General features: G+C 35.3%; 1 protein-coding gene and 1 long non-coding RNA gene across 13 annotated transcripts in view; one reads left to right on the forward strand and one right to left on the reverse strand.

Moving 5' to 3' along the window:
- LOC103104850 (uncharacterized) overlaps positions 1-25,568 on the reverse strand; it is a 48,048-nt gene that overhangs the window by 7,487 nt on the left and 14,993 nt on the right. The window contains exons 3-4 of one of the 4 annotated variants that reach the window (XR_008916741.1): positions 15,602-18,727; positions 6,225-11,606 (exon numbers count right to left, since the gene is read on the reverse strand). This is a non-coding gene — a long non-coding RNA (uncharacterized LOC103104850). Of the gene's footprint in view, positions 1-6,224; positions 11,607-15,601; positions 18,728-25,568 lie in introns of those variants that run through there. The other 3 variants (XR_463239.3, XR_001627262.2, XR_001627260.2) reach the window with 3 other exon arrangements.
- Positions 1-25,568, forward strand: part of PTBP2 (polypyrimidine tract binding protein 2) — a 139,949-nt gene that overhangs the window by 1,181 nt on the left and 113,200 nt on the right. For 4 of the 9 annotated variants that reach the window (XM_056819115.1, XM_007485010.3, XM_056819114.1 and 1 more), the window contains exon 2: positions 1,264-1,294. In XM_056819115.1, the coding sequence (XP_056675093.1) occupies positions 1,264-1,294 (31 nt within the window). Of the gene's footprint in view, positions 1-83; positions 456-1,263; positions 1,295-25,568 lie in introns of those variants that run through there. The other 5 variants (XM_007485009.3, XM_007485007.3, XM_056819118.1 and 2 more) reach the window with 5 other exon arrangements.

Raw genomic sequence — 25,568 nt, forward strand, 5'->3', positions numbered from 1 at the left:
GCCGCGGAGCTCCAGAGCGGCGTGTTGGGGAGCTGGGGCGGGAGGCGGGCGGAGAGAAGGAGGGAGGGAGGAAGGGAAGGAGGAGGGGAGAGCAGCGCGGAGGAGAGCAGAGGAGGGGGAGGGCAGATGTCAGACTCCTTTGTTTTCAGCCGGGTGTGGGGAGGGGGTGGGAGACCGCCAAAAAAAAATGCTTTTGTAGGAGCGCCCAGACGCATCCCAGGCTGGGCCAAAGAGCTCCCAGAAATCAAATTCTCCGAGAAAGGAAAGGGTTTGCAGCAAACAATTATTCTAAGAGTAGACTAGGGCCCTCTTGCCTTGGCAGAAACAAGGTTTGGGAGAGTCAATCCCAGGCCGGCCTTATAAGAGCTGATGGCGAATCTGACCTCTTCAGAAAAGTGTGGCTTCCTTGAGAACCCACTAGAGAACCTGTCACCCCCACTCGGGCAGCGACTGAGGTTGAAAGGAAATACTATTATTCCTAGTGTCTCACTCTTTGTACATTCTGTAGACACCAGACAGGAGTTTGAAGAGGATGTGAGAATGGGAAAATCACTGCGGTTTTTTAGAAGGGTGGTACCTAATGACAGAATTTGATGGGGCCCGTTTTTTCTGTTTGCTCTTGCCTTTGACCCAAGAAATTCCCGTTTCTTTGGGTCAGAGAAGGTAGTAAAGGAATATCCCTGGGCTTGAGTTTTATAAAGAAAAGTTTGCTTTGGTTAGGCCTCTAGTAATTTTTAGATATTAAGGGATGTAAGCACTCAGAAGTTAATGTAATTATTAGTCCAATTTGGTTTTACAGATTAAGAAACTGAGGCCTATTGAAATTAAGTGATTTGCCTGGGTCATGTAGTAAGGGTGTGAATTGCAGAGCTGAGATTAGATCCTAGATTTCATGAATTCTAGTTCAGTGCTCTTTCAACCATACTACACAAGTTTTCTTTTTAAGCAGAAAGTTATGTTTTAATAGCATAATGCAGAATGTCTAGTTTTTCTCATTAAAGCGTCATACTAATGACCCCAGCCTGACTGAGTCTTTAGTAAAACTTGGTCCATATTAAAAGTGATCTCTGTGTAGTGAGTCAGATTGAGTTGTACTGGAAAATGATTGCCTCTTCCCATGTTTTACTTAATTTTTGCTTTTGTCAGGAAATTTTGGAATTCATATGAATTGTAAATCCAATATAGAGACATTTTTTTAAAAACTGTGATGTTAATTTATGAAAGACTATCATGATGTTAAAGACTTTAAATTTTTCTTTACAGCATTGTCACTGATGTTGCAGTTGGAGTGAAGGTAGGAAATGAACTTGGGTGAAAACTACTCATGTGAAAATATTTTGTTGTGTAATTTCAATATATTTTTTCTTTTATAAGCAATTTTTATTTAGTTTATTTTATTTAATGATTTTAAGAACACATTAACTACTTAGACCAATGATAAAACTAAAGGTTTTTATGTGGATTTTTAAAAGAAGAGTGCAAGGATTTTTTTGGTTTGAGAAGTTGGAGGGCTTCATTATTTGATCATTTTATGAATTTGTGAGGAAAAATAACTGAGAAACTACAGTACTAATTGAGCTCAGCAACTAACAGTTCATTTTAAAGCACTTTTCACCCAACCCTAGGTTGGTAACACCACTTGATGAAGAACTTATAGGTCCCATATAAGACTTAAATAAAATCATTAACCTTAGGATAACTTGTCATTCCCATCAAATAAAGTACATTGAAAATCACCATAATAACCTTCATTACATAGCAGGCATAGAATGTTTTAAAAACATATCAAAGTTCAGGAGTCAACTGTGATTTTGACATTTAGATTTGAATCTAACAGCTAATTTGCCTTGAGAAGGTGGCTATCATTTGTTTGGGTTTCTTAGTATAATACTAGAAGCATTTTGTACATTTGAAAACTTGATTAGTATTTGTTTTAATTTTATAATGCTGACTTGCCAGAATGCCTGTTATCCCTGCTACTAGAGTATGTTGTGGTCAGGTGGCTGGATCTCTTGAGTTAGGAATTCTTAGCTGCAGTAGTGATAAAGCCAATGGGATGTCTGCACTAAATTTGGCACCAATGTGGTGAGCCTCAAAGAGCTGCCTAAGGAGGGACAAACCTTCATAAGTCAGGAAAGATAGGGAGATTCTTTTTTGAAGAAGTTGTCTTATGGTTTTAGCTATCATTTGATAAGAAGCTTCTTCCAGAAAAGAATTTAGAATTTATTTTATTTTGTTTTGTTTACTTTAGTATTTTTCCTTTATTCAAAACTATGATGGGTAACAATTTTTTTTTGCATAAAAAGCTCATTTCATTTGTATGCACAGAAAAGAAGTACTTGTAAGGATCTTATGAGAAGAATAACAGAACCAGCAATTATAAGAATTTAGAATTTGATAGCTAAGATAAACACAAGCAAATATAAATGACTGGGTGTGTGTATATACATACACACATACACACATATATATATGACATGATAGAAACAACAGCCATAAACAACTCAAAAACACAAGCCTATGTAGCCCTTGTATTTTATTTTGAGATTTTTGTTAGCAGGAGAATCTTTCTGCCAGCAGCTTACCTCTAGAATTGATTGAAATAATGGGGTTGTGGAGGGACATAACAGTCTCTCTTCCTATTTTACTATTTTTCTCTTAGTTCATTAGAATTTGAAACTGACTTCAACTTCCTAGTCTTGTGTTTAGAAATAAAAGCCACCAATAGCAGCAGATGAGCAAAGTTGTTATAAAAAATGATTGTATTCCCCAATAAATGGTTAAAATTTTCTGGTTGCAAGTATAGTACTCTTGAAAGGAACTATTTAGATCTTTATGCACAAGGAGTAAAAATAGATATTGCTAGATTTTATCATCTAAATGATTAGTTAACTGTGTATTTGTTTTGATGATGGTGCCTTTGTTCAAAACGATAGTTTAACCTCTTTAAGGATTATGTTCTCAGTTTTTCGTATCTCTGGGATTATCTTCAGGGGTAGCAAATATCTTCCTCCTCTTCCCCCCTTAAAAAAAAAAAACAACAACTCATCTTCTGTTTTAAAATTGATTCTAAATATCCATAACAGAAGTACTAAGGGCTAGGTAATTGGAGTTAAGTGATAGGAAGTTTCTGAGAACTGATTTGAACCCAGGATCTCCATCTCTAGGTTTCTTTCTCTTTCCAATGAGCCATGTAGTTGCCCTGCAAATATTACTTTATGGATAAATTTAATTTTTGGAAATAGACAAAAGTTTTTCAGAGCTAAGTCTTATTAATAAGGTGGGTGGTAAAATATTAGAATATCTTTTTTTGGTCTAAAATGTATTTGTCTATAAAAGAATAATTTTCTTGTGAGATGTGAACTCTTAGATCTGTTCCCAAAAGTATAAGGATAGAAATTAGACCTGTGCTTTCTTTGGTATAGGGAACTCTCTAGTGAGGAAAATTCCCTCTGCCAGTGCAGGTTGTTAGGGGGTAGTTCATAGTTGGAGAGTTATCTTAAATATTGAGAAATTAAGTAACTTGCCCAGGGTCACACAGCCATTATATATCAGAGACTGGATTTGATTTAGGTCAGTGATGGTGAACCTTTTAGAGACAGAGTGCCAGGCCCCACCCCACCAGACAGTAATTCCCCCCCATGATTGGCCTGGAGCAATTCCCCCAACCCTTCTTACTGCACACAGGAAAAGGAGGAAGTTCTCCCATTGGGCTGCTGGGGAGGGTTGGTAAAGTGAAAAAATGTCATATGAAGAGGTGGAAGGGAGAAGCTCCACATGAATGAGTTTCTCTGCCTTGTTAGTAAAGAACTGGGTGCAGGGGTGGGGGAGGGCAGCACAAGTGCCCACAGAGAGTGCTCTGCATGCCATCTTTGGCATCCATGCCATAGATTTGCCATCACTGATCTAGGTCTTCCTAGCCTTCAGTCTGATAATGTTTTGAATTGTGAGCAACATCAGTGAAATCATCTTTCTTTTTGTTTGCTTGAAGAGCAACATTATTTTGTATGCATAAACTGGCATGTTTAATTAGTCTTGTGTTATTGTTCCACTTTGTATATGCTAGATGTAGCAGATATGTGAAATGAGGATAGTTATGAAAAGTTTGACATTCATTAAAACTTTGGGGTGATGTTAGTTCTTTCTTTTTTAAGTTTAATCTAAATGTTCTTTATGAAAGAGAATTTTGCATTAAACTTTGGAAGTGGGAATAGATAAGATTTAAGGAAAGATGTGTTGGGAGGGGATGTTAGGACACAGGGTAAAAAAAAAAAAAGCCATATCTTGTGTCTAACAAATGGGTTTTCCTAATGTGGGAAGATAGATAAAACAGGTTTTAATAAGAGGGAGCACTGAGGATTGTAAAGCCCTATAAATGAGTATTTCTAACTTGTTTGGGAGCGTAGCAACAGGGATCTCTAGCAGAGACCTGAGATTGGAACATTCTTGATCCAAAATGAGCCTTGAAGGAAAGGAGGTCATTCTTGTTTTTAGGATAGATCAGAAAATAAGAGACTGGAAACTTGGCAGCAAGGAATAAGCTTTGGACTTAGGTTGTATTTGTGAGTATAGAGAGGAAATGATAATTTTGAGTAAATAAAAAAGACAGGCTCATCAGGGCAGTAGTGATGCATTGTAAATGAAGAAGGATAAAGTTAAGAGTGATCAAAGATGATACTAGGAATTGAAATCTGAAGAATGCATATGTTAATCACTTTGCTGAAAGTGAAATAAATTAATGGATCCCATTTAGAACATAATTTATATGACAACTACTTAAGATGAGCTATCCTACACATAATGTAAACTTGAAGAAATGGACAGAGATCAAGGAACATAGAACTAGAATAGTAAGGAATCTTATAAGTAATCTGGCTCAAACTCCTCAGTTTTTGGATGAGAAATATATACATAGGATTTATTATATAACAAGATAACTTTGGTTTACTAAAGGCTTTGTTTCTAAAAAAAAAAAAAAAAGATAACTTTGGGAACAAATATTGAAGAATAGTAGACAAACCTGAGTCTGAGATTTGAGGGATGGCCATAGCTAATACAGGAAGGGGGAGCCAAGACAAAAGATCAAGAATGAATAGACATAGTAGTATGAGAAAACTATTAGTATATTGTTCCTAAAACTAAAGCTGTATTTGGCTTATATTGGTTTCCTGTAATTACAATTTGATGAAAAATCTGTAAACAAAATATCAAAAATAATTTGCTTCAGGTTTTTACATTTGATAATGCTGCTGCTTGAATAATTCAGACCATATTTTAATTCTTTACAGCTGTGGTGCCACCTCTGTTTTAGAGCTGTGGTAACCATTGTACTCTCCTTTTCTAGATGTCTTTACATAGTTGGGTGGAGGATAGAGATGTGGAATAAGGAAAAAAAACCTTTTCTTATGTTGTATACTACAGATATGCTTGATTTCATTAAGACAGATTTTGAATTCTTTGTGTTTGCAAAGTAAAGTTATTTGGGCTTTCATTTGTAATACTGCTATTTTGCCAATGTGAAATGCTTACACATTAATTTATGGGCACGTGAAGAAATCAGTATTTGGTAGATTCATAGTAATTTAATGATTCTATTCTTTACTTAAGTAAAATTATTAAAAGTCTGAGAATAAACCTTTGTTTTCATGAATAACTTTGTCAAATACAAGGCTTTTTTTTTCCTAAAGAAAATTACTCATTGTAGGATGCTGAGAGTCTTAATGTTTATAGAATCTTTTGACTATTTCTAAATTAATTTGCATTTGAGAAGGTTAAAAAGAGAAAAATTCTCAAAGTTGAAAACATTTTTCTTCCTAATTATAAAATGAATAATAAGTGGACATTCCATAGACTTTCCATGAGCAGCATGCTCAGACAAAGTGCCAGTAATTCTTTCCCTTTTTTGGTAATGTGTCAGACTCCTGAAGATAATGCTTTTTTACTTTTAGTTGCAGAAGCTTATGTTGATCTGGTAAAAGCATCTTTTCACATGCAAAATATTCTGACCTTGGATGTAAGTTAAAAGTGAGAGGACTTAGGTGTCTGATATCAAACTTTAAAAGTACAAATGAACTAGTTTCCTCCTAATCTCTTGTTATTGGAGGGTTTGAGATTGATTCTAGCCACTAAGTCAATTAGAAATAAATAGAATGTAGGGTTAAAGTTGATCATGAAGGTGTGTATGGCACTTAAACATTTAAAAAATTTTTCTTTTTTCTAGTGTTATTTTATTTTGAGCTTCATAGCAAGATTTGACATCAGGCCTGTCTTAAAGAGGAGGAAATTGATTGTTACTTTGATAAACTGTTAAGTGGCAAACACAGGTCTTTTGATTTAAAAGTTCAAGATTGTGTGGAATCTGGAGGCAAAAACAGCCATATAAAGAATTCCAGAAAAAATGACGTAACTGAATTTAGGACAGTAAAGATGGATAATACTATTTATCTTCTTTTGACAATACGATGGAAAGGAAACCAGTTCAGGTGTTAAAAAATCTCTTGTAGAGGCAATCCTAGATCCATATAAGTAACTCTAATGCTATCTAAATGGCTTGTGATGGATCTTTTTTCCTGATCATTGAATATATTTGATGACAGATTAAATCCTCCAGAATACACAAGATAGGTACCAGAAGTAGGCCTTCTTGGGACTACCAATAGTATCTTTGGAAGACAGTTATCCATATTTTCAGTGAGCTTCAAGAGGAGAGAGACAGTGGGAGATGGGCTGTAGAGAGTCTACTCTATATAGAGTGCTTTGTCATAAGACCCAGTGTAGTTCAGCTCTGGTTAAGGGATATAAATAGGTCACATTAAGAATCAAAGTTAATTCCTCAATCCCAAGTAGGAAAAAAAGGGGATGGCAAGGAAATGAAGAACTTTTCATAATCCTAGATGGATTATTAGGAGATATCCCAGAAGTGATCAGTTGAACATCAAGAAATCTTGATTTGGAAGATAGAGAAAGTTTAAGGTAGTTAGGTTGGTATATTAATTACTTAGTAGTGGCAGTGAAAGCTTCCTTGGGAAAGAGTAGAGAGAATGATATAGGGCAAGTGTGAGATATTAGTGTTTCCTGCCTTTATTATATTTATAGAAACAAGTTTTAGGCACTGAGAAAACTTCTTATGTGTCTGTAGTTCTGTGTTGCAGTTAGATGATGAAATATCTCATTAAATTGAAATTGCTGATTATGCCTTTGGACATGTCTCTCGTGCTTGTAATATACTTCTCCCCTTTGCCACTTATAATCCCTGATTTCAAAGCTCAACTCAACTACTACTTTCTACATGAGATTTCTTTCCTAATTCTGCCTTCTCTGATAGTTGCTAGTCCCCCCACCTCCAATTACTTTGTGTTTATTTATTTCATATGTTTTGTTTATATGCTTTCTATTATAAAATGTAAACTCCTTGGTTATTTCAATCAGTCAACAAGTTTTTTTAAGTACCTGTGTCTCAGGTACTGTTGTAGGTTCTAGGGATACAAATTCCAAAAATAAAACAATCTTTTGGGTCAAAAGTTCTATTGCATTCTTTTTGGGCACTTTTATTACATATAAATGTAAGATAAGGGGAGAAGGCACTAGCAGTTGTGGGATCAGGAAAAGTTTTATATAGAAGGTAGTGCTTGAGTTTCATCTTATTGGAAGTAAGGAGTTCTATGAGGCATAAGTGAGAGAAGGGGAAGGAATGCATTTTGAGCAGAGGTAGAGAGATGGAATATCTAATGCCATGTGACAGGAGGCCAGTTTGGCTGGACTGTATACAGTGTGAGAAATAGAGTAATATATGAAGTTTAAATGATAATGATGAGGTTTAAAAGATACAGCTAGGGCTTAATTGTGAAAGACTTGAAAAGCCAAAGAAAGTACTTAATATTTTACTTTATTGGCAATAGGGAGCCACTTGAATTTGAGTAGGGAAATAACATCTCCCTATGGAAAAATCACTTGGTGGCTCTTTGGAGGATATGCTCAGTGTTTAACACAGTTTGGCATATAGTAAATGTTTAATCAATGTGTTTTTGATTATTTATTACTATAATATATGTACTGTTTTCTCAGGGAACCAGGGGAAAGATTTCCATATATCATTATTGGGAAGTCTCATGGACCAATTAAAATGATGGTATATCTATCACAGATACTGCATTTTCCTGACCAGTATCAGACATCTTTTAAATTGTAATGGGAACACACCGATTTTCCTTCCTCTTGACCATTCAGATCTAACCTTCTTGATTCTTCTGAACAGCTTTCCTATTTCATTAGAAATACACATAGACACTCCCATTTATTTATTTTTGCACAGTTTTCCTTATTAGTTAGGAACAAACACATATGCTCCTAGCCTCTTGTATCCTCCTGATTTTTCACTCTGTAATTTAGTACTGCAAAGTCCCTTTGGTGTCCTTTGGTCAGCTTGGTCTTTGTGATTTCCTGAATAGTGCATCATGTCTTGCTTTGAATGGGAAGCATGATGAAATCTTTACAAGTTTTGTTATTGTTTTTTTATAACACAAACTTATTAATGTAGCAAAAATGAAATGAGAAAGATAATTGCAAAGAATAACTGCATGGTTAAAGTCACAGAGATGTTAAAGCCCAAGTGAGTAGGCTTCTCTCCTATCTGTTCATTTTATTCTTCCCACCAGTCTTTTTTCTTCTGACAGCTTCTCAATCAATTCAGCACCTGTCCATCATATGTTCTATTTCTGAATGTTCTTCTCTTGCTTGTACTAGCCAGAAACTCTTCCAAAGCATTCTCCCAATATAAACCTATAACCCAGCTTCTTTGAAACCATTAATGAAAAATACTTTCTCTGAAGTATCTTTTTTTTGATAGTATTGTTTTGAAATTAAAAAAAAATTGTTCTTGAACTTTAAAGAAGAAAATGTTCAGTAGTCTTCAATGTTAAAGGTGGTAGAAAGGTTAAATAAAAAGAAAATGGTGAATAGTTTTGGATTTGGGGGAGTAGATTGAGCAGAAGTTCTCTGTTATAGAGAACCCTCCATAAAACATGTGTGTAAATATATATGGAGAGAGAGAACAAGCAAGAGAAAATTTCTGTTTCATAGAATTGTTAGGCTTTGGTTCTGTCCATTTCACGAATATCCAATGTTTTTCATTCTGATTCTATTTAATAATATCAACTTTTTTTTTCACATTTTTGGGTGTACTCATTCATTTATATGCATGTGTGTGTTCCATGTGTCATATTATAATGGAGTTTGGATGTAAAGGAAAAAAGTAAGAGAGGAAATTTTTTTTTGCTGTTCTGTGTATCCAAAATAGAGCAGCTCCTAGCCTGACTGAAGAAAGAGCTAGAAAGAACAAAGGTAGTGAGAGAATAAAGGAGGAGGGGGTTTTGCTATGTGCCAGTATTGTGGCCACTATTTCACTCCATTCTCCATGTGGTCTCAAATTACATGTTGAACTGGAGAAGAATTTGGTGGAGCCAGGAGGTTGCTGACAGACTCAAAATCCACTTGCCATATGATTTAGAACTAGAAAGCTATATTACTCATTGGGATATGTGATCATGTCAACATTTCTCAATCATCCTGTTGGAATATTTGGTATGAATTAGTGACTAGCCATCTTTGGCTGATGGCAAATGTGTTGGATGATTTCAGTAATAGCACAGAAGCTGAACTGAGTTTGAAGATAGCACATGGGAACATTATAGATTTGGGGCAGAAAGAAAAGACTAGGAATTAAGAAAAGTTTGGACTTTGGAAGTCTCACAGTTTGGAAGTTAGATGAAGGATGCTGGAAAAAAATTAAACTTTAAGGTAAAGGTATTGATAGCTATGGCAACTAAATAATCATAATATTTAACAATTTGAGTTTTGCATAGTTTTTATACTTAGTCCGGTTGAGATTTGGGTTCCAGATACAATAGGTAAGGAGTATAAATTCAAAGTGATAGAGTAAAATCAAACGCATGAATTAATAAATGGACTTCAGAAAGTGGGGATGTATTGGTCACTTAATATCTGGTAAAGAGAAAGATAGGGAAAATAGTGGAGGGAAACAATAGCCAGGAGCTATGTTTTTTTCAGAATTGTGCAATTTTATGAGCCTAGTTAGAATTTGGAAAATATTCCCTTAAAAAGTGTATTATAAAGTTAGAATCTATCAGTACTATGGTTACTGTTAGGGGTTTTCAGTCCTCATCCTTCTTGACCTATCTCTAGTATTTGACAATGCTGCATAGGCTCCTCTCCTGAATATTCTCTCTATGAGTTTTCATGACACTGCTCCCTCATGTTCTTACCTTTGATTCCATAGTCTTCTTTGCAAAAGTGTTATCCATTTCCTGCTACAAGTATGAACATAGCTCAGGTCTGTGTCAGGAGGCCCTTTTCTCTCTTTTTCTTAGGATACTTTTTCTTAGTTTCCATGGATTCAGTTATGATCTTTAGGCAGATAACTCCTAAGTCTATATATTTAGCCTTCATCTCCTGAATTCCAGTCCTACGTTACTCTCTAACTGTTGAGTAGTTTGAATTGGATGTTGTGTAGCCATCTTAAACTCCACATCCAAAACAAAAATTCATCTTTTTCCTTAAACTTAACCTTCCTAAGTGCCTATTTGTGTCAATGGCATCATTGTCCATTAGGTGATTTTCATTTAGAACCTCATCCTTGACTTTCTCTTCCTCCTCCTCTCTTTCTCTAGTATTATCAATTTTGCCTCCATAATATCTTCCACATTCATAATAGTATCTTGGTAAATCACATCCTCAGTTCTTTCTATACTGAAGGGTGTAGTTTGCCTCATTATTACTATCCATGACCTTAGACAAGTTATTTAAATTCCCGGAGTCATATCTGTAGGGTAAAGGAGTTGGACTAAATGATCTCTGAGGTCCTTTCAGACTCTAGATACATAATCTGCAATCTCTTGCGTAGAATGTATGAATCTGAATTCATCTAACCTTTTTTCTTTCTGACTTCTTTAATTTTATTAATGACACAAAAATCTTCCCAGTCATCTAACTTCAATTTACAGTCTTACTAACCCATCTCTCTCTTAAATAATCTCCTAATACAGAGTTTATAGAGGAAAATTTTGGTTCATACATTCTTTCAGAATGAAGTCCTATGAGCTTTTCTTCTTGCAATTTATTTCATCTGTTTTCTCCATTGTTCTCACTGCTTCCACTTTACTTCAGGTTTTTACTTCTTCCCACCTGAACTATTAGAATAGCCTTCATGTCTCCTCACATCCTGTCCATCCTTCCTCTAATCCATCCTATCTACTGTGGTAGGGAAAGGAAAAAAAAAGGAGGGAAAAGATAGGGAAAAGGAAGGATAGGAAAGTAACCGGGGGTCCTCCCCCCTGCCTAGTGGCAGGGAAGTTGACCAGCTTTCTTCTTTTAACTAGGCTAGGGAGTGTAAATCAAATCAAAACTAGACTCGGTAGAAAGTCAGGTAGATTTATTTGGGATTTTAGGAAAGGGACAGTTTGGGAAGTATAGGAAAGTTTGATTTCAGGCAGTTATGCAGAGACCAAAGCTCTCCACCCAGGTTCTGGGAAGAGGCACCAAAACCCCTGCTTCTCTCTTCTTTTATTCTCCACAAAGGAAGTAGGAGGTACCTGAGGAAATTGCAGTAGAGAATCCTGGGAGATGTAGTCTCCCAGGGCTTAGATCCATTTCAAAACGCATAGTACCATTGCCAGAATTGTCTTTTTTGAAGGACTGGCATTAGATTGTTAGCTTGAGGGTAAAGACTGTCTTTGGCCCCTTTTTGTATCCCAGCACTTAGCACAGTTTCTGGCTCATAGTAGGTGCTTAATAAATAAATGCTTATTGACATACTAGCCCATCCCTTCTTAAACACACTCAGTACTTTTCACTGTCTAATACATTATTCTCCAAAAATTTTCTATAGATCATTGCAATCATTTTTTAAAAGTTGAGTATGTACCATTAATATTATTGTGGCAGTGTGCATAATCTGTAAAGGAATGAGGAAAATCACATCATTTTTAAAGAAAAATATTTAATACAGTAATGAGCAGTGCCTGAAAAACACTAAATTGCTGTTCTAAAAGACTATTCATAAACGTTCAGTGAGCAGAGGATTACACAATTTATATTGACTTTTAATATTATCACTGAAGGATGTCAAGACATAGTGATAGACAGCTGACCATGAGGTTTAGGAAGAACTGAGCTGTATATAACCTGGCTCAATGCTCTAGGCAGTTCTCTTAAGACTATATGTGAAAGAAAAGGTACAAATTGGATTAAGAGTATTTCCTCACTTGGCATTTCCCTGTACCAATGAACTCATAGAGCTAGTCTCCATACCTATATATTATAAACATGTATTACTATACTATGGGGCACCTAAATGATATAGTAGATAGGGTTGTTGGGCCTATAGTCATGAATACTCATCTTCCTGACTGCAAATCTGGCCTCAGACACTTCTAGTTCTCTAACCATAGGCAAATCACTGAACCCTGTTGACCTCATCTGTAAAATAAACTGGAGAAGGAAATGACAAACCACTCTAGTCTTTGCCAAGAAAGCCCCAAATTCCTTTTCAGGATGGATATTCCACAGTTTAAGGAAGATGTCACTTCTCACTTCTCACACCTAACAATGTAAGTTTTAGTATAGCTGGATATGAAAGAAGGAAATTTAGTAAAAACTTCTTTTCCAATCTTTGGTACTCCAATCTTTGTATTATCTTGGATAGATAATTGGAGAGATTATTACTTCATAGCAAAAGTTAGCTTCCTTTTTTTTTTTAAACCCTTATCTTTGGTCTTGGAGTCAATACTGTATATTGGCTCCAAGGCAGAAGAGTGTTAAGGGCTAAGCAATGGGGGTCAAGTGACTTGCCCAGGGTCACATAGCTGGGAAGTGTCTGAGGCCAGATTTGAACCTAGTACCTCCAGTCTCTAGGCCTGACTCTCAATCCACTGAGCTACCCAGTTGCCCCCTCTTTTTTTTTTTTTAAATAGTCTTTAATACAGTTAAAAAAGAGTCAAACAAAACTGAAAATGACTAACCACATTACTAAAAGTTATAAGCAGCATAAAAACAACCCCAAAATGGAACTTAAAGAAACATGAGATAAAGATAAAATAATATTTGATGTTGGATTCAAATAGCAGTCACTGGATTTTATTGAGTTAGGGTAGTGACATGGTCAGACTTATGCTATAGGAAAATTACTTTGGTATCTGTGTGGAGAATGGATTGGAAAGGGGGGATATGAGGTTGGAAAACCAATTACTGTGGGTAGGTGAATTTCTTGGGATAAGAAATATTTTGGATATGGTTTATTCTGTTACAGTAGTGTGTATGTGCACACTTTTGCACACATGCATTTCTATTGATTCAGAATGTTTGTCCATGATTAAATTAAAATAAGCTATTTTCACCAACTTTAGTTCTGTCAGGTGAGTGTTGGATTATGCCATACATTCAGTCTAGTGTTATTTGTTGTACTCTTTTCCTGTATTCTTAATTTTGTGGATTTTAAAAATGAATATTGCCCTGAGGAAATGTTAGAAAATTGTGTCTCTTTAAAGAGCACACTTCGGTAACTATTAAAGACATCTTAGTGGTTGTTTAGTGTGAAGTCATACAAGCTCTTACAGCCTACAGTGAATTAATGAAAAATCAGTTGCAACAAAATGCAAAGGAAAGTTTTTGTGAAAATGAATATGTAAAGAATAGCTGTAGGACATTCTAATTAATCCACAGAAAATAAGCAAAGACCCTTTAGAGGAATCTGGCAATTGCATGAATTGTTAATTCATTTAAAGTGTGATAAAGACTTCTTGAAATTGGAAAAATAATAATAGGAAGACTAGTTTAAAAAAAAGGAAGCTAACTTTTGCTATGAAGTAATAATCTTCCTCATATCCAAGATAGTACAAAGATTGGAGTACCAAAGATGGGAAAAGGAAGTTTTTACTAATCCTTTTTTCATATCTAGCTATACTAAAACTTACATGGTTAGAAATGTAGACAAAACTGTGAGAAGTGATATCTTCCTTGAACTGTGGAATGTCTACCCTGAAAAGGAGTTTGGGAGTTTTTTCCTTTGTTGTTGTTTAAAATTACTTTTAGTGGACCTGAAAGTTTTGATCTTATTGAGGCAATGGTGAACTCTGAAATGATAGCTAATGAGAGGGATTGTTCCTGAATTATAGAACTAACCAAATGGTGATGAAATAATGCGATATAGTTTTGCCTTATGTTATGTGACATAGAAGGTTAAGAAATTTAGCTAAAAGCTGTGTGACTTTGTACATTGTTGAAAACCTGTACTTTATATTCAAGGCTAGATTTGAAAAATGGATTAAGTATCTAAAAGGTATATTTGATATTCAATGAGAGAAAACCATGGTTTCATGATGATGAATTAAGAGGTTAAAATGTTATTAACTCATTGCCAAATTGTGCAAAAACTTGTTCACAGCAAAGTAAATATTCCATATTAAAAACTTTATTAAAGATGGGGGAATAGTTGTAAGATTTTTTTATGTCGATAAATGTAACTGGCTTTTTCCCATTTAATTTAATCCCACTATGGAATGTTATTGAAATCAGGTAAGAGATGATGAGTCTCTACCCTAAGATGTGGTATAAGTAGAGAGAATGTGTTAGATATTAAAGATGGGGAGGTAATAGCAATATATAGCAACTGATTGGATATGGGGGATAAGTGAGTGTGGAAGATGACACATGCTGTGAACCTGAGTGTTTGGATCTCCTTCCCTCAAAGGGACTTACTGAGTAAATGTTTACCCTATCAATCAGATCTTCAAAGAAACCTTCAGTGTGATTGTGCCTACTTTCAAAATTTAACTTCAAATATTCTCCATATGGTCCATAAACCCTTTTGTAGTATATCTCTTGGTTTTAATTTTTCTTTCTTTTGCTCATGTCAATCTTTTAGCATGAATACTCTCCTATGTTTTTGTCTGAAATTCTACCCACTCTTCCCTGCTCAAATGAAATACCACCTTTTTTGTCAGTCCTTTCCTTAGTAAGTTGTCTGAAATGTTCTTTCCAATACTGCCAACATTTTCAAATCTGATGATCCTGTCTTCATATTTTTTGACCTCTGCAATTGACTACCCTCTGACTGTTGACAATCTGGATTTTCTTAATATTGCTTTGTAATCTCATTTGCTGGCTTATTATCATTTCACATCACTAACTGGATATTCCTCAAGGCTCTGTCCTGAGCACTTTTCTCTTTACACTTAGTGATCTCATCAGTTCCCATGGGTTTAATTATCTCTCTGCAGATGATTCACAGATAATATCAATCCAGTTCCATCTCCCCTCTTACATACTTCAAACTGAATGTGGTAGCATCTCAAACTGAGAATATCTGGAACATAACTTCAAACCTGCTGAAACCACTCCTTTTCTAAACATATTCCCATTTGTGTATAGGTTTTTAATTTCAAATGTTTTGGGTTCTGTTTCCTGGTCTTCCTGAGTTGCCTCTTTTTTATTTTTGTCAGTTTCCCTCACCCCTTTTTTTTTCCCTTCCCCCTTCTCTGTTGGGTATGTGTGAAGGAAACCTCTCCCAGGATCACACGTGGGGTCTTACCTGCATCCTTATGATTCTAGTTCTGTCACGTAGTGAAGGTTCTGTGACAATTTGAATCGAACAGGATTGAAGTTGACCCTGAAGGAAGAGGGAGGAAAAAAGTTTCCAGAGAAGGAAGTAGGGTCTCTTGGGAGGAATTGGCCAAGGGAAAGGTGGTTGAGGGAGCCATGTTGAGAGCACCCATGTTGCTAAAAAGAACAGGTTTTTCTCTAATTCTCTCCCTCTACCTATCAAAGTAAATACTAATAAACTTTATGGAAATTAAGGACCAGAGTCCTAAATTTTATTTCTTACAGATAAGAGAGATTTTTATCTCTGAGTGTGGATATTATTCCCATTTTATGCCAATTACCATGAGAATAAAATTCAAGCATTGCCTGACACCCCATCTTCCCTTCTACTGTGTTGATTCTTTCATGCCTCCTTATGTGAGATAATTTACCCCCAACTTTCTCTTTTCTCAGTATATTATTCTTTCTTATACCTTGATTTAAATAAAAAATCCCATTATGTTCAACTTATTCCCTACTCTCTATGTATATACCTATTCATTGCTTCATTAGTGTTAAAAATTCTAAAATATTTTAAGTACCATAAGTACCCTAAGTACAAGTTAGGTATCTTAGATACTTCAAGCATCATAAATATCTCAAGCATCTTAGTTGTCACCTTCTTACTAGTAATGTAATCATTTTAACCCCATCTGTTCCCTTAATTATCTTAAAAATATCACAAGTATTTTAAATATTTAAGTATTCTAGTTATCATTTCCCCATGCAAGGAATGTAATCAGTTTAACCTCATTGTTTCCCTTGATTGCTTTAAGTATTTTAATTAAGTATTTTAGATCTCTGTTGTATTGTAGAAATCTTACATAGGGATGTGATTAGTTTGACTGTTGATTTCCTTGAGTCCCCCCCCTTTTTTTTTTACCTTTCACTTTAGAATCAATAGTATGTATTGGTTCCTAGGCAGAAGAGTGGTAAGGGCTAGGCAATGGGGGTTAAGTGACTTTTAATAAGTGAGTTATTTTTATCTTTTTAAGGAATTGCATTTCCTTTTTTAGGGAAACTACTTTTTTCAGTAAGTTTTTGTTCAGTACGTTTCAAGTTCTAAGGAACTACTTTGTTCCATAAGTTTTTGCAGATTTTTTTCAATCATTTTCTTTTCTAATTGTTTTTCTAAGTTTCTTATTATTTGTTTTTCTCCTTTTTGGAGTTCTTCCAAAGGTTCGCTTTGGGCTTGACATATTTTTACATTTCCCTTTGAGACTTTCATTTTACATGTTTTTATTTTTGTATTGCTTTCTTTTTCTGGGCTTTTATTTTGGTTATTTCTCTTGTCGAGATATTTTTCTAGTGTCATACTTTTTCCTCTATTGTGCATTTGAGGGTTATTTTTTCCCTTTGATTTTGTCTATACTGAAGCTTATCTCTGTTCCTGGGGTGGAAGGAGTATTGCCCCATGGTTGTACTGTGCCTGAGGTTGGGTCAGCAGTCTTGGCTTCACGATTGAGCAATAGAGAGAGGCAGCCTGCTTGGCCTGTTGTATGGAGATTTGTAGCTGCTGTTAAGTTCATCTGGTTGGAATTGGGTTCTACCCAATCCCACTGAGTCTAGACCTTTTTGAGCTGAGCTCTGCTACTGCTGACTATGCTGGGTTGTGCCCAATCTCTTCTGTCTGGATTATGCAGGGCTGCTTTCTTCCCACTGCTACTTGTTTCATTGGTTTCTACTTTTCCCCTACTGAGGCAGGACCTAGCTGGTTGTGTTCTCTCCCCTGCTGCTAGTGGTCTGTTTCAGCCGAGTTCCACAGAGGCTTGTTCAGCACTCCTTTCTCGTACCTCAATAAGATGAGTCCTTTTTGCTCTCTTAACATCTTTGGGGTCAGAGCACTGCTTCAGTACTTCTTCTGTTGGTTCTGCTTCTCTAATATTCATTTTGAGGCATTTTTGTTCTTCTGTCTTTATTTGGAGAATGGTTAGTGGACTTTTTAGTGTTTATTACTTATCTGTCTTCTCCTGATCTGCTATTGCCATGGCTGGTGATACCACTAGGTTTTCAATTTCAACATCCATAACTCCTTACTGCTTCTCATCTTTCATATCCAGATAGTTGTCAAATCTTGCTTTTTATTCCTCCAAAGGTAGAAATAGCCCAACTCTTAGAATAAACAAAACCAAAAACATGTATTCACTTAGAATATGCCTATTCCTTTGACAAATATTGGGAATACAAATGGAGAAGTGTGTGATATCTCTGCCTTTGCAAGGTGCTCATATCCTAATAGGGGTAGATACTAACACACACACAGAAGTTGTATCCAAGGATGTATGTTTTCATAAGGAAAATCAAACGAAGAGTTAATTGACAGCATTTCTAATAATGGCAATATTGATTTGATTGTGCTTCTAGAGTTAGAGGTGGAAATGAGGTGATAGGATACGGCATTTGGAGGTTGACCAAAAGTTGGCCAGGATGGAATGTGAAGCATAGCTGTAGCTGTATGTGAATAGTTGGTATGTGTGAATTTATATTCATGTATTCACCATTCAGGATTGTGGGATTCTGTCAGTGTACCACCATCTTCCTATTCATCTTGGCTGGTGACATTGGTGTCATCCTTGAATCCTCACTCATCCCACATTTCAAATCCATTGTTAAATTTTGTTATTTCCATCTTCACAACTCTCAAATATGGCCTTTTCTTTTCTGTACTCACCTCTTAACTAGAATATTATGATATCCTTATAATTGATTTCCCATTCTCAAGTCCCCTCTTTAGTCAATCCTCTACACAGTTGCCAAAATAATTTTCCTTAATCAAGGATATGTGTCATCTTACCTATTTTAACAACCATAGCTGCCCTGTAAACTAATTTGATCAAATATAATCTCAGACTTTTAAAACACTTCACAACGTAGTTCTTACCTCCCTTTCTAGCTTTATTACATGTTGCTCCCTTTCATATATACAACCGGTGTGTCTTTTTCTTCCTATTTTTGACTCATCCCTGTACCTTTACCATGTTTGTTCCCATATTTGCAATGTACTCCTTCCTTTCCTTGGCCCCCTAGACTAGGGCCTAGAGTTTCATTTCCTTTTGAGTCTTAGTTTAAGTGATACCTTGAAAAGAGAAAAAAGAGAAGATTGTATAATTTACAAAGTAAATTATAAGAAAATAGGTAAAACAAGACACTGCTTGTTCTTAAATTTTGTTTCCTTTGGAGATCACTTAGTATTGTCAGAAGTAATTTTTTGTTTTTAAGTACTTTCATTGAAAAAATTTTTTAAAGAGAAATAAATTAGGATGTTTCTCCTCATGCTAAATTCTCCAACCTAGAATCACAAAATATTTCTCATCTACCTTGTAAGTCTCTAATAAAACTTTTTCTTATACACTAGTATTCAAAATCTATACATAAATATTCAACTTTGTCTTAAAATTCTAACATCCCAGTCATATTATTTTGTTTTTATTATTTTTCATGACAAATAATATTTCAACATTAAATAGTAATAGATTTTTGGTGAGGTCAGCAACTAGACTTCTTTAGGACTTACCATATTCATCTGAACTTTATAGTTCTCTATCCAATTAGCCAATCACTGAACATTTAATTGCTACCATTAGCCAGACTTTGTACATACAAATGTAAAAATATTTTTTAGTAGTTCCTGCTCTCAAGGAGTTACATTTTGTCAGGAAAATCATGAAAAGACACTAATATTAGTAAGTACAAAGTATATAGAAGGTACATTCAAAGTAATTTCAGGATATGGCTTTTTTGAGCTGGAATTTCTAAGAAGAAGGGAAATGCTTAAGAACAGGTATGATGTGGGGAAGAACAAAGATGGCAGAAGAAGGTACACAGACTCACCTAATTGTTACCAGATTAACCTGCAAAAACCTATGCTATTAGAGAGAGAGAGAGAGAGAGAGAGAGAGAGAGAGAGAGAGAGAGAGAGAGAGAGAGAGAGAGAAAGAACTGCACATGTATCCATTCTTTTATTGGAAAATTGAGGAATGTGGAGTGGGAGGTAACTAATGAATATGTGACATGGCATAGGATTTAACATTGGCTCAATTGACGATCACATAATCATAGAGGAGGAGGTTAATCAAACATGTGACTTGGTATGGAATGTGGTCTAACAAGGATGTAGTTAGTACCCTGTGGCAGCTAATGTCCTGCCCAGGAATTCTTTTGACCTTTGGACTGAAGATTTGGAAATATAATAATCAAGAAGTAACATGACCATGTGTCTGGTATATGAGCACATAGGTTACAATATCAATATGTCAATAATGTTTTCAAGATAAAAATATACCTGGGATGCTTCAGATATAATGCTTCACAACTGATTGTAGAGCAGCATATACTCCACAAAAAGAAAGGATAAAATAATTTTTCAGGCTAAAACAACTTAAAAGGCCAGTATGAAAGATCTAGTGCATCAGAATGGAAGTGGAGCACAGAGCAGCACAGCCTTGGGGGAAGCTGAATCAGCAGTGAAGACTTCTGGAGCTCTCAGCCACAGATAGTAAGGGGGTGGGTCTGACAACTACTCATAAGGACATTACAGGCTCTGAGTACAAGTCTCTTGTAGCATTCATTGAAAGTATGCAGAACCAGGTCACAAGTCCTGGAGGCACGGTCTTAAGAGTAAGGAGGCACATTAGCAGATACCACCACTTGTGGCCACAGGGGAACAGGGGACTCGAGCAGAAAAGAGTGCTCGTTGTTTAATCAAAGATCAGAACATTGGCCAGGAGAGTTTTAAACATACCTCTCCTTAGAACATACCAGCTTGGAAAAACTGAAAACTTTTATATCTTGTCAGTTAGCTCTGAACGTAGGTATACAAAGAACCTGAAGCTTGGTATGGTGCCCTCTTCACCATAGTTATAGAGCCCAATATTAACAGTTGGTTTTTTAAAATTATAAGATAAAAAAGGCAGGAAAATGAGCAAGTAACAAAAAAAGAAACTCAACATAATTATTTTGGTGATAGGGAAGTTCAAACCACAAACTTGGAAGACACCAAAGTTATTACTCCTCCATTCAAAACCTCCAAGAAAAATACGCATTGCTTTCAAGGCCAAAAAGAATCAATGGTGGAACTTACAAAGAATTTTAAAAATCAGGGTAGAGAGAGAAAAGAAAAAACTGGGAAAAGAAATATGAGTGAAACAGAAAAATCATTTTTAAAAATTGTCAACAGTTTGGGAAAAGAGACATAAAAAATACTGAAGAAATTTAATACCTTTAAAAAACAGAATAGGCCAATTGGTAAAAAGGCCCAAAAATCCACTAAAGAGAAAAACTTCTTTAAAAGCAGAATTGGTCAAATGGAAAAATAGACAAAAATGCACTGAAGAGAAGAATTTAAAAGACAGATTTGGCCATATGGAAAAAGAGGTGCAAAAATTCACTGTGGAAAAGAACTCTTTTAAAAGTAGAATTGATCAAATGGAAAAGGAATTACAAAATTTCATCTAAGAAAATCATGCCTTACAAATTAGTATTGGGCAAATGGAAGCTAATGACTTCATGAGGCATTAAGAAACAATTGAAGTCAAAAGAATGAAAAAATAGAAGTAAATGTGAACTATCTCATTGGGAAAACAACTGACCTGGAAAATAAATCCAGGAAACAGAATCCAAGAATTATTGTACTACCTGAAAGTCATGATAAAAAAAACCTCAGGCATCATCTTTCAAGAAATCAAGGAAAACTGCCCTGATAGAATCCACTGATCACCTCCTGAAAGATGTCCCAAAAGGCTAATTCCCAGGAATATTATAGCTAACTTCCAGAACTTCCAGGTATGTGAATCTAATATAAATTATATCCTTTATTCCTTTTGAAAACCCATTTTGAATAGTATCAGCCCCACTCTTAGACTGGACACATCTGCATATTATGGGAGAACACCAGAGGCCTAGTGGGTCCTTGAGATAGGAGTCACATAATGGCTATATAAGAGAAGGGACTGAGGAATTGGGAGGGGCTTTTTAGCTCTTGGTGCTCTGGAGCTGGAGATTATTGCTGGTCCAACCACTTTTGGCTAGGAACAGAGAAAAGTGTGGCAAACTTAGTTTTATTGGGTGTGGCCAGGTGATCTTGTGATTCTTTTTTTAATAATAAATAATTATAAATTAATATATGGTCTCTAGAAAATTTTAATCATAACACCAGTCAAGGAAAAAATATCACAAGCCACAAAAAGAAACAATTCAGATATCATGGAGCCACAGTCAGCATAACACAAGCTATAGCAGCTTCTAAATTAAAGAATCTGAGGGCCTAGACTATGATATTCAGAAAACAAAGGAGCTAAGACTCAACCAAGAATCATTTAGTCAGCAAAAATTAAAAAGGAAAACGGAGATGGAGAGTAATATACAGTAATCATAATGATGCAAGTTTTTACAAGCCTCTTATAAAGGCCTCAGTTCTTAAATACATAGAGGAATGAGTGAAATGTATATGAATATGTCATTCCCCAATTGATAAATGATTAAAGGATATGAACTGGCAATTCTCAGACAAAGTAATTAAAGCTCTTTTTAATCATGCCCCCAAATGCTCTAAATCACTATTAATTAAAGTAATTCAAATTAAAACCCTGATGGTCCTCACAACTATCAGATTGGCTATTATGACAGAAAATAAAATGACAAACTTAGAAGGGATGTAGGAAAATTGAGACACTAATGCATTGTTGGGAGTTGTGAACTGATTGAACCTTTCTGGAGAACAAATTTCACCTATGCCCAAAGAACTATAAAACAATACATATATAACCTTTCACTCAGCAATACTATTTGCTACTCGAAAAATAAAGGGGAAGGACCTTCCTGTACAAAAATATTTAAAGCAGCTCTTTTTGTGGGGGCAACAAATTGTAAAGTGAGAGGATACCCATCAATTGAGAGGAATAGCTGAGTAAGTTATAGTAGATGATTGTAATGGAATACTATTGTGTTGTAAGAATTGAAGAGCAAGAAGAGCTTAGAAAAACCCATTAACACTTAGAAAACTGAAGCAGAGCATGAAGCAGACTCCATTTTTCCTTTCTCTACCATCTCTTCCTTATTGATCTCATCCATTTCCATGGATTTTTTTTTATCTGCTTTTTGTAGATGACTACCAGATCTATATCCCTGACCTTTCCCCAAAGGACTCATGATAAAAAATACCATCTGTTTCCAGAGAAGGAACTAATGGAGTCTGAATCCTAACCAATGCAAACATTTTTAATTTAATTTTTTGTTCAAATTTTCTTCCACAAAATGATTAATATTGTTATATGTTTTACATGATTGCACATGTAAAATCTATATGAGACTGCTTATCATCTTGAGGGTAGGGTTGGGGGAGGGAGAGAAAATTTAAGACTCAAAATTCTTTTTAAAATGTTGGTAACTGTTTTTACATGTAATTGGTAAAAAAATAAAGTTAAGAAAAAAAGAAGGGAATGCATCACAGGTAAGGAAAGCAGCCTCTGCAACAGTCTGGAAACAGAAGATTTAATGTTGTTTAAGAACAGCAAGTTGGACCGTTTTGTTGGGCTGTTTGTTTTAGATCACTTGAATGCTTCTGATGTATATAGTAAACCTGGAAAATTAGGTCAGAATATGGCCTCAAAGAGGAATTTAATTTTTTTGTATTATAAAGACTATAAGGCAAAACCATTATGAGATATCCTCTCAGTCATCAGACTGGCTAAAAATGACAAGAGGGCAAAATAACAAATGTTGGAGGAGAGGTGCAACATGGAGACACTTAATACTCTCTGGGACCTGTGAACTGAACATTTTGGAGAACATGTGTATACCTTTAGATCCAGCAGTACCATTCCTGGATGTGTTTTCCAAAGACATCAAGGAAAAAAGGGAAAGAACCTTTCAAAAATATTTATAACAGCTCTCTTTGTAGTGGCAGAGAACTGGAAATTGAGGGGATGTGCAACAATTGGGGAATGGTTAACAAATTGTGGTATATTATTGTGATGGAAGGCTACTGTGCCATAAGAAATTAGGGAGCAGGCAATTTTTTAAAAACTTGGAAAGAACTACATGGGATAGTGAACAGTGAAATGAATAGAACCAAGAGAGAACCCATACACTACAGATTTAATCTTTGAGGAATAACTTGTGATGTTGCCTCCATAGAATGAACTGAAAAGTGGAAACATGAAAGACAATTTGTATACTATTTCTGAATGATGCCTTCTATGATGCAGGGAGGTGAGAGAGGGTCTTGAGACACTTATAAATAAATTTTTTGAATTAAAAAAAAGACTAAGGAGCTATCATAGCTTCTTTTTTTTTTTTTTTTAAACCCTTACCTTCCATCTTAGAGTCAATACTGTGTACTGTGTATTGGCTCCAAGGCAGAAGAGTGGTAAGGGCTAGGCAATGGGGGGGTCAAATGACTTGCCCAGGGTCACACAGCTGGGAAGTGTCTGAGGCCATATTTGAACCTAGGACCTCCCATCTCTAGGCCTGACTCTCAATCCACTGAGCTACCCAGGTGCCCCCCATCATAGCTTCTTGAAAAAGGGTCATGGTTCAATCTGTGATTTAGGAATAAAATTTGGCAGCTGTGTGGAGAACAGATGTGTTCATCTAGCCTTTACAGTCAGTCAGTAATTGCTATGATAGCTAACTTTTATTTTAGCATTTTAAGGTTTGCAAATCATTTTACTTGTATTAACTCATTTAATTCTCATAGCAGTTTTATGGAATAGGTGTTATTATTGTCTGATTTTATAAATGAGGAGGAGTCTGAGGCTGAGAAGAGGGGTAAATGGTTTGCTCAGTGTGCCAGTTGGTAAGTGTCTCGGGATTCTAATTCAACAACCATTCTGGAGAGCAATTTAGAACTGTGCTTAAAAGTTACCATAAAATTGTATCTCAAGAGAGATCAAAGATGGGGGAGAAAGGACTGACTTGTACCAAAATATTTATAGCAACTCTTTTTGTGATGGCAAACAACTGTAAAGTTGAAGAAGTGTCCATCAATTAGGGAATGGACTAAACAAGTTATAGTAAATTAATGTAATGTTAAACTATTGGGCTATAAAGAAATGACAATCACAAAAAATCCTGTAAAGATTCAAGTGATAGCAAAGTGAAGTGAGTTGAAGCAGGAGAACATTGTACACAGCAACAACAATAAAGTGCAATGATTAACTGTGAATGACAACTATTTTCAGTAATGTGTGGATTCAAGACAACTCCCAAGAAACTTACAATGACAAAGACTATCAGGAAATAATGGAGTCTAAATGCATAAAGGAAAGTGAGAACATGGATCACAAAATATTAGAAAATAAGTATTAAAATTAAATCTACATTTAAAAAAAGACCTTGTTTCCCCAGCTTTTTTTAGAAGGGAGTCTGAATTTGAACTCAAGTCTTTTTGACCCTAAGGTTGAAAGGTACTTCTATCCCTGTGCTTCTAGTAGCATTCAAGTTCCAGTACCACAAAATTTTGAGAAGATATCTACTTACCCAAACAATTCATAGTTATTGAAGAAAGATATTAATTTATTAAGCCATGTGGTAATTACCTTTTTTGGCATATATATGTATATATACATGTATACACACTTATTGGAAAGATGAAATTTTGAATTTTTCTGTGAACATATGAGGTGATAGGTTTATTTACCTAAATAAACATCTTATTTTATTTAACTTGTTTCAGGCTTGGATGATTGATTTACAGATCACAAACATCAAAGGAAAAAAATCATAAAAATGAATTGATTTCTGATGAATGAATGGATCAGTCAATGGAGAAAAAAAGCAATTAAGTGCTTAATATGTGTAAAGTGCTGTTTTTTGGATTGCTTTTAGTAGACTTCTTTTCTTATTGTCCTCTTTCACCAGTCCTTCATTCCCCTCCTCCTTTTCTGTGACTTTCAAAATTTTCACCCACTCCCATCTTA

The sequence above is a fragment of the Monodelphis domestica genome, chromosome 2 (assembly GCF_027887165.1).
Source record: "Monodelphis domestica isolate mMonDom1 chromosome 2, mMonDom1.pri, whole genome shotgun sequence".
NCBI classification, from domain to species: Eukaryota; Metazoa; Chordata; class Mammalia; order Didelphimorphia; family Didelphidae; genus Monodelphis; species Monodelphis domestica.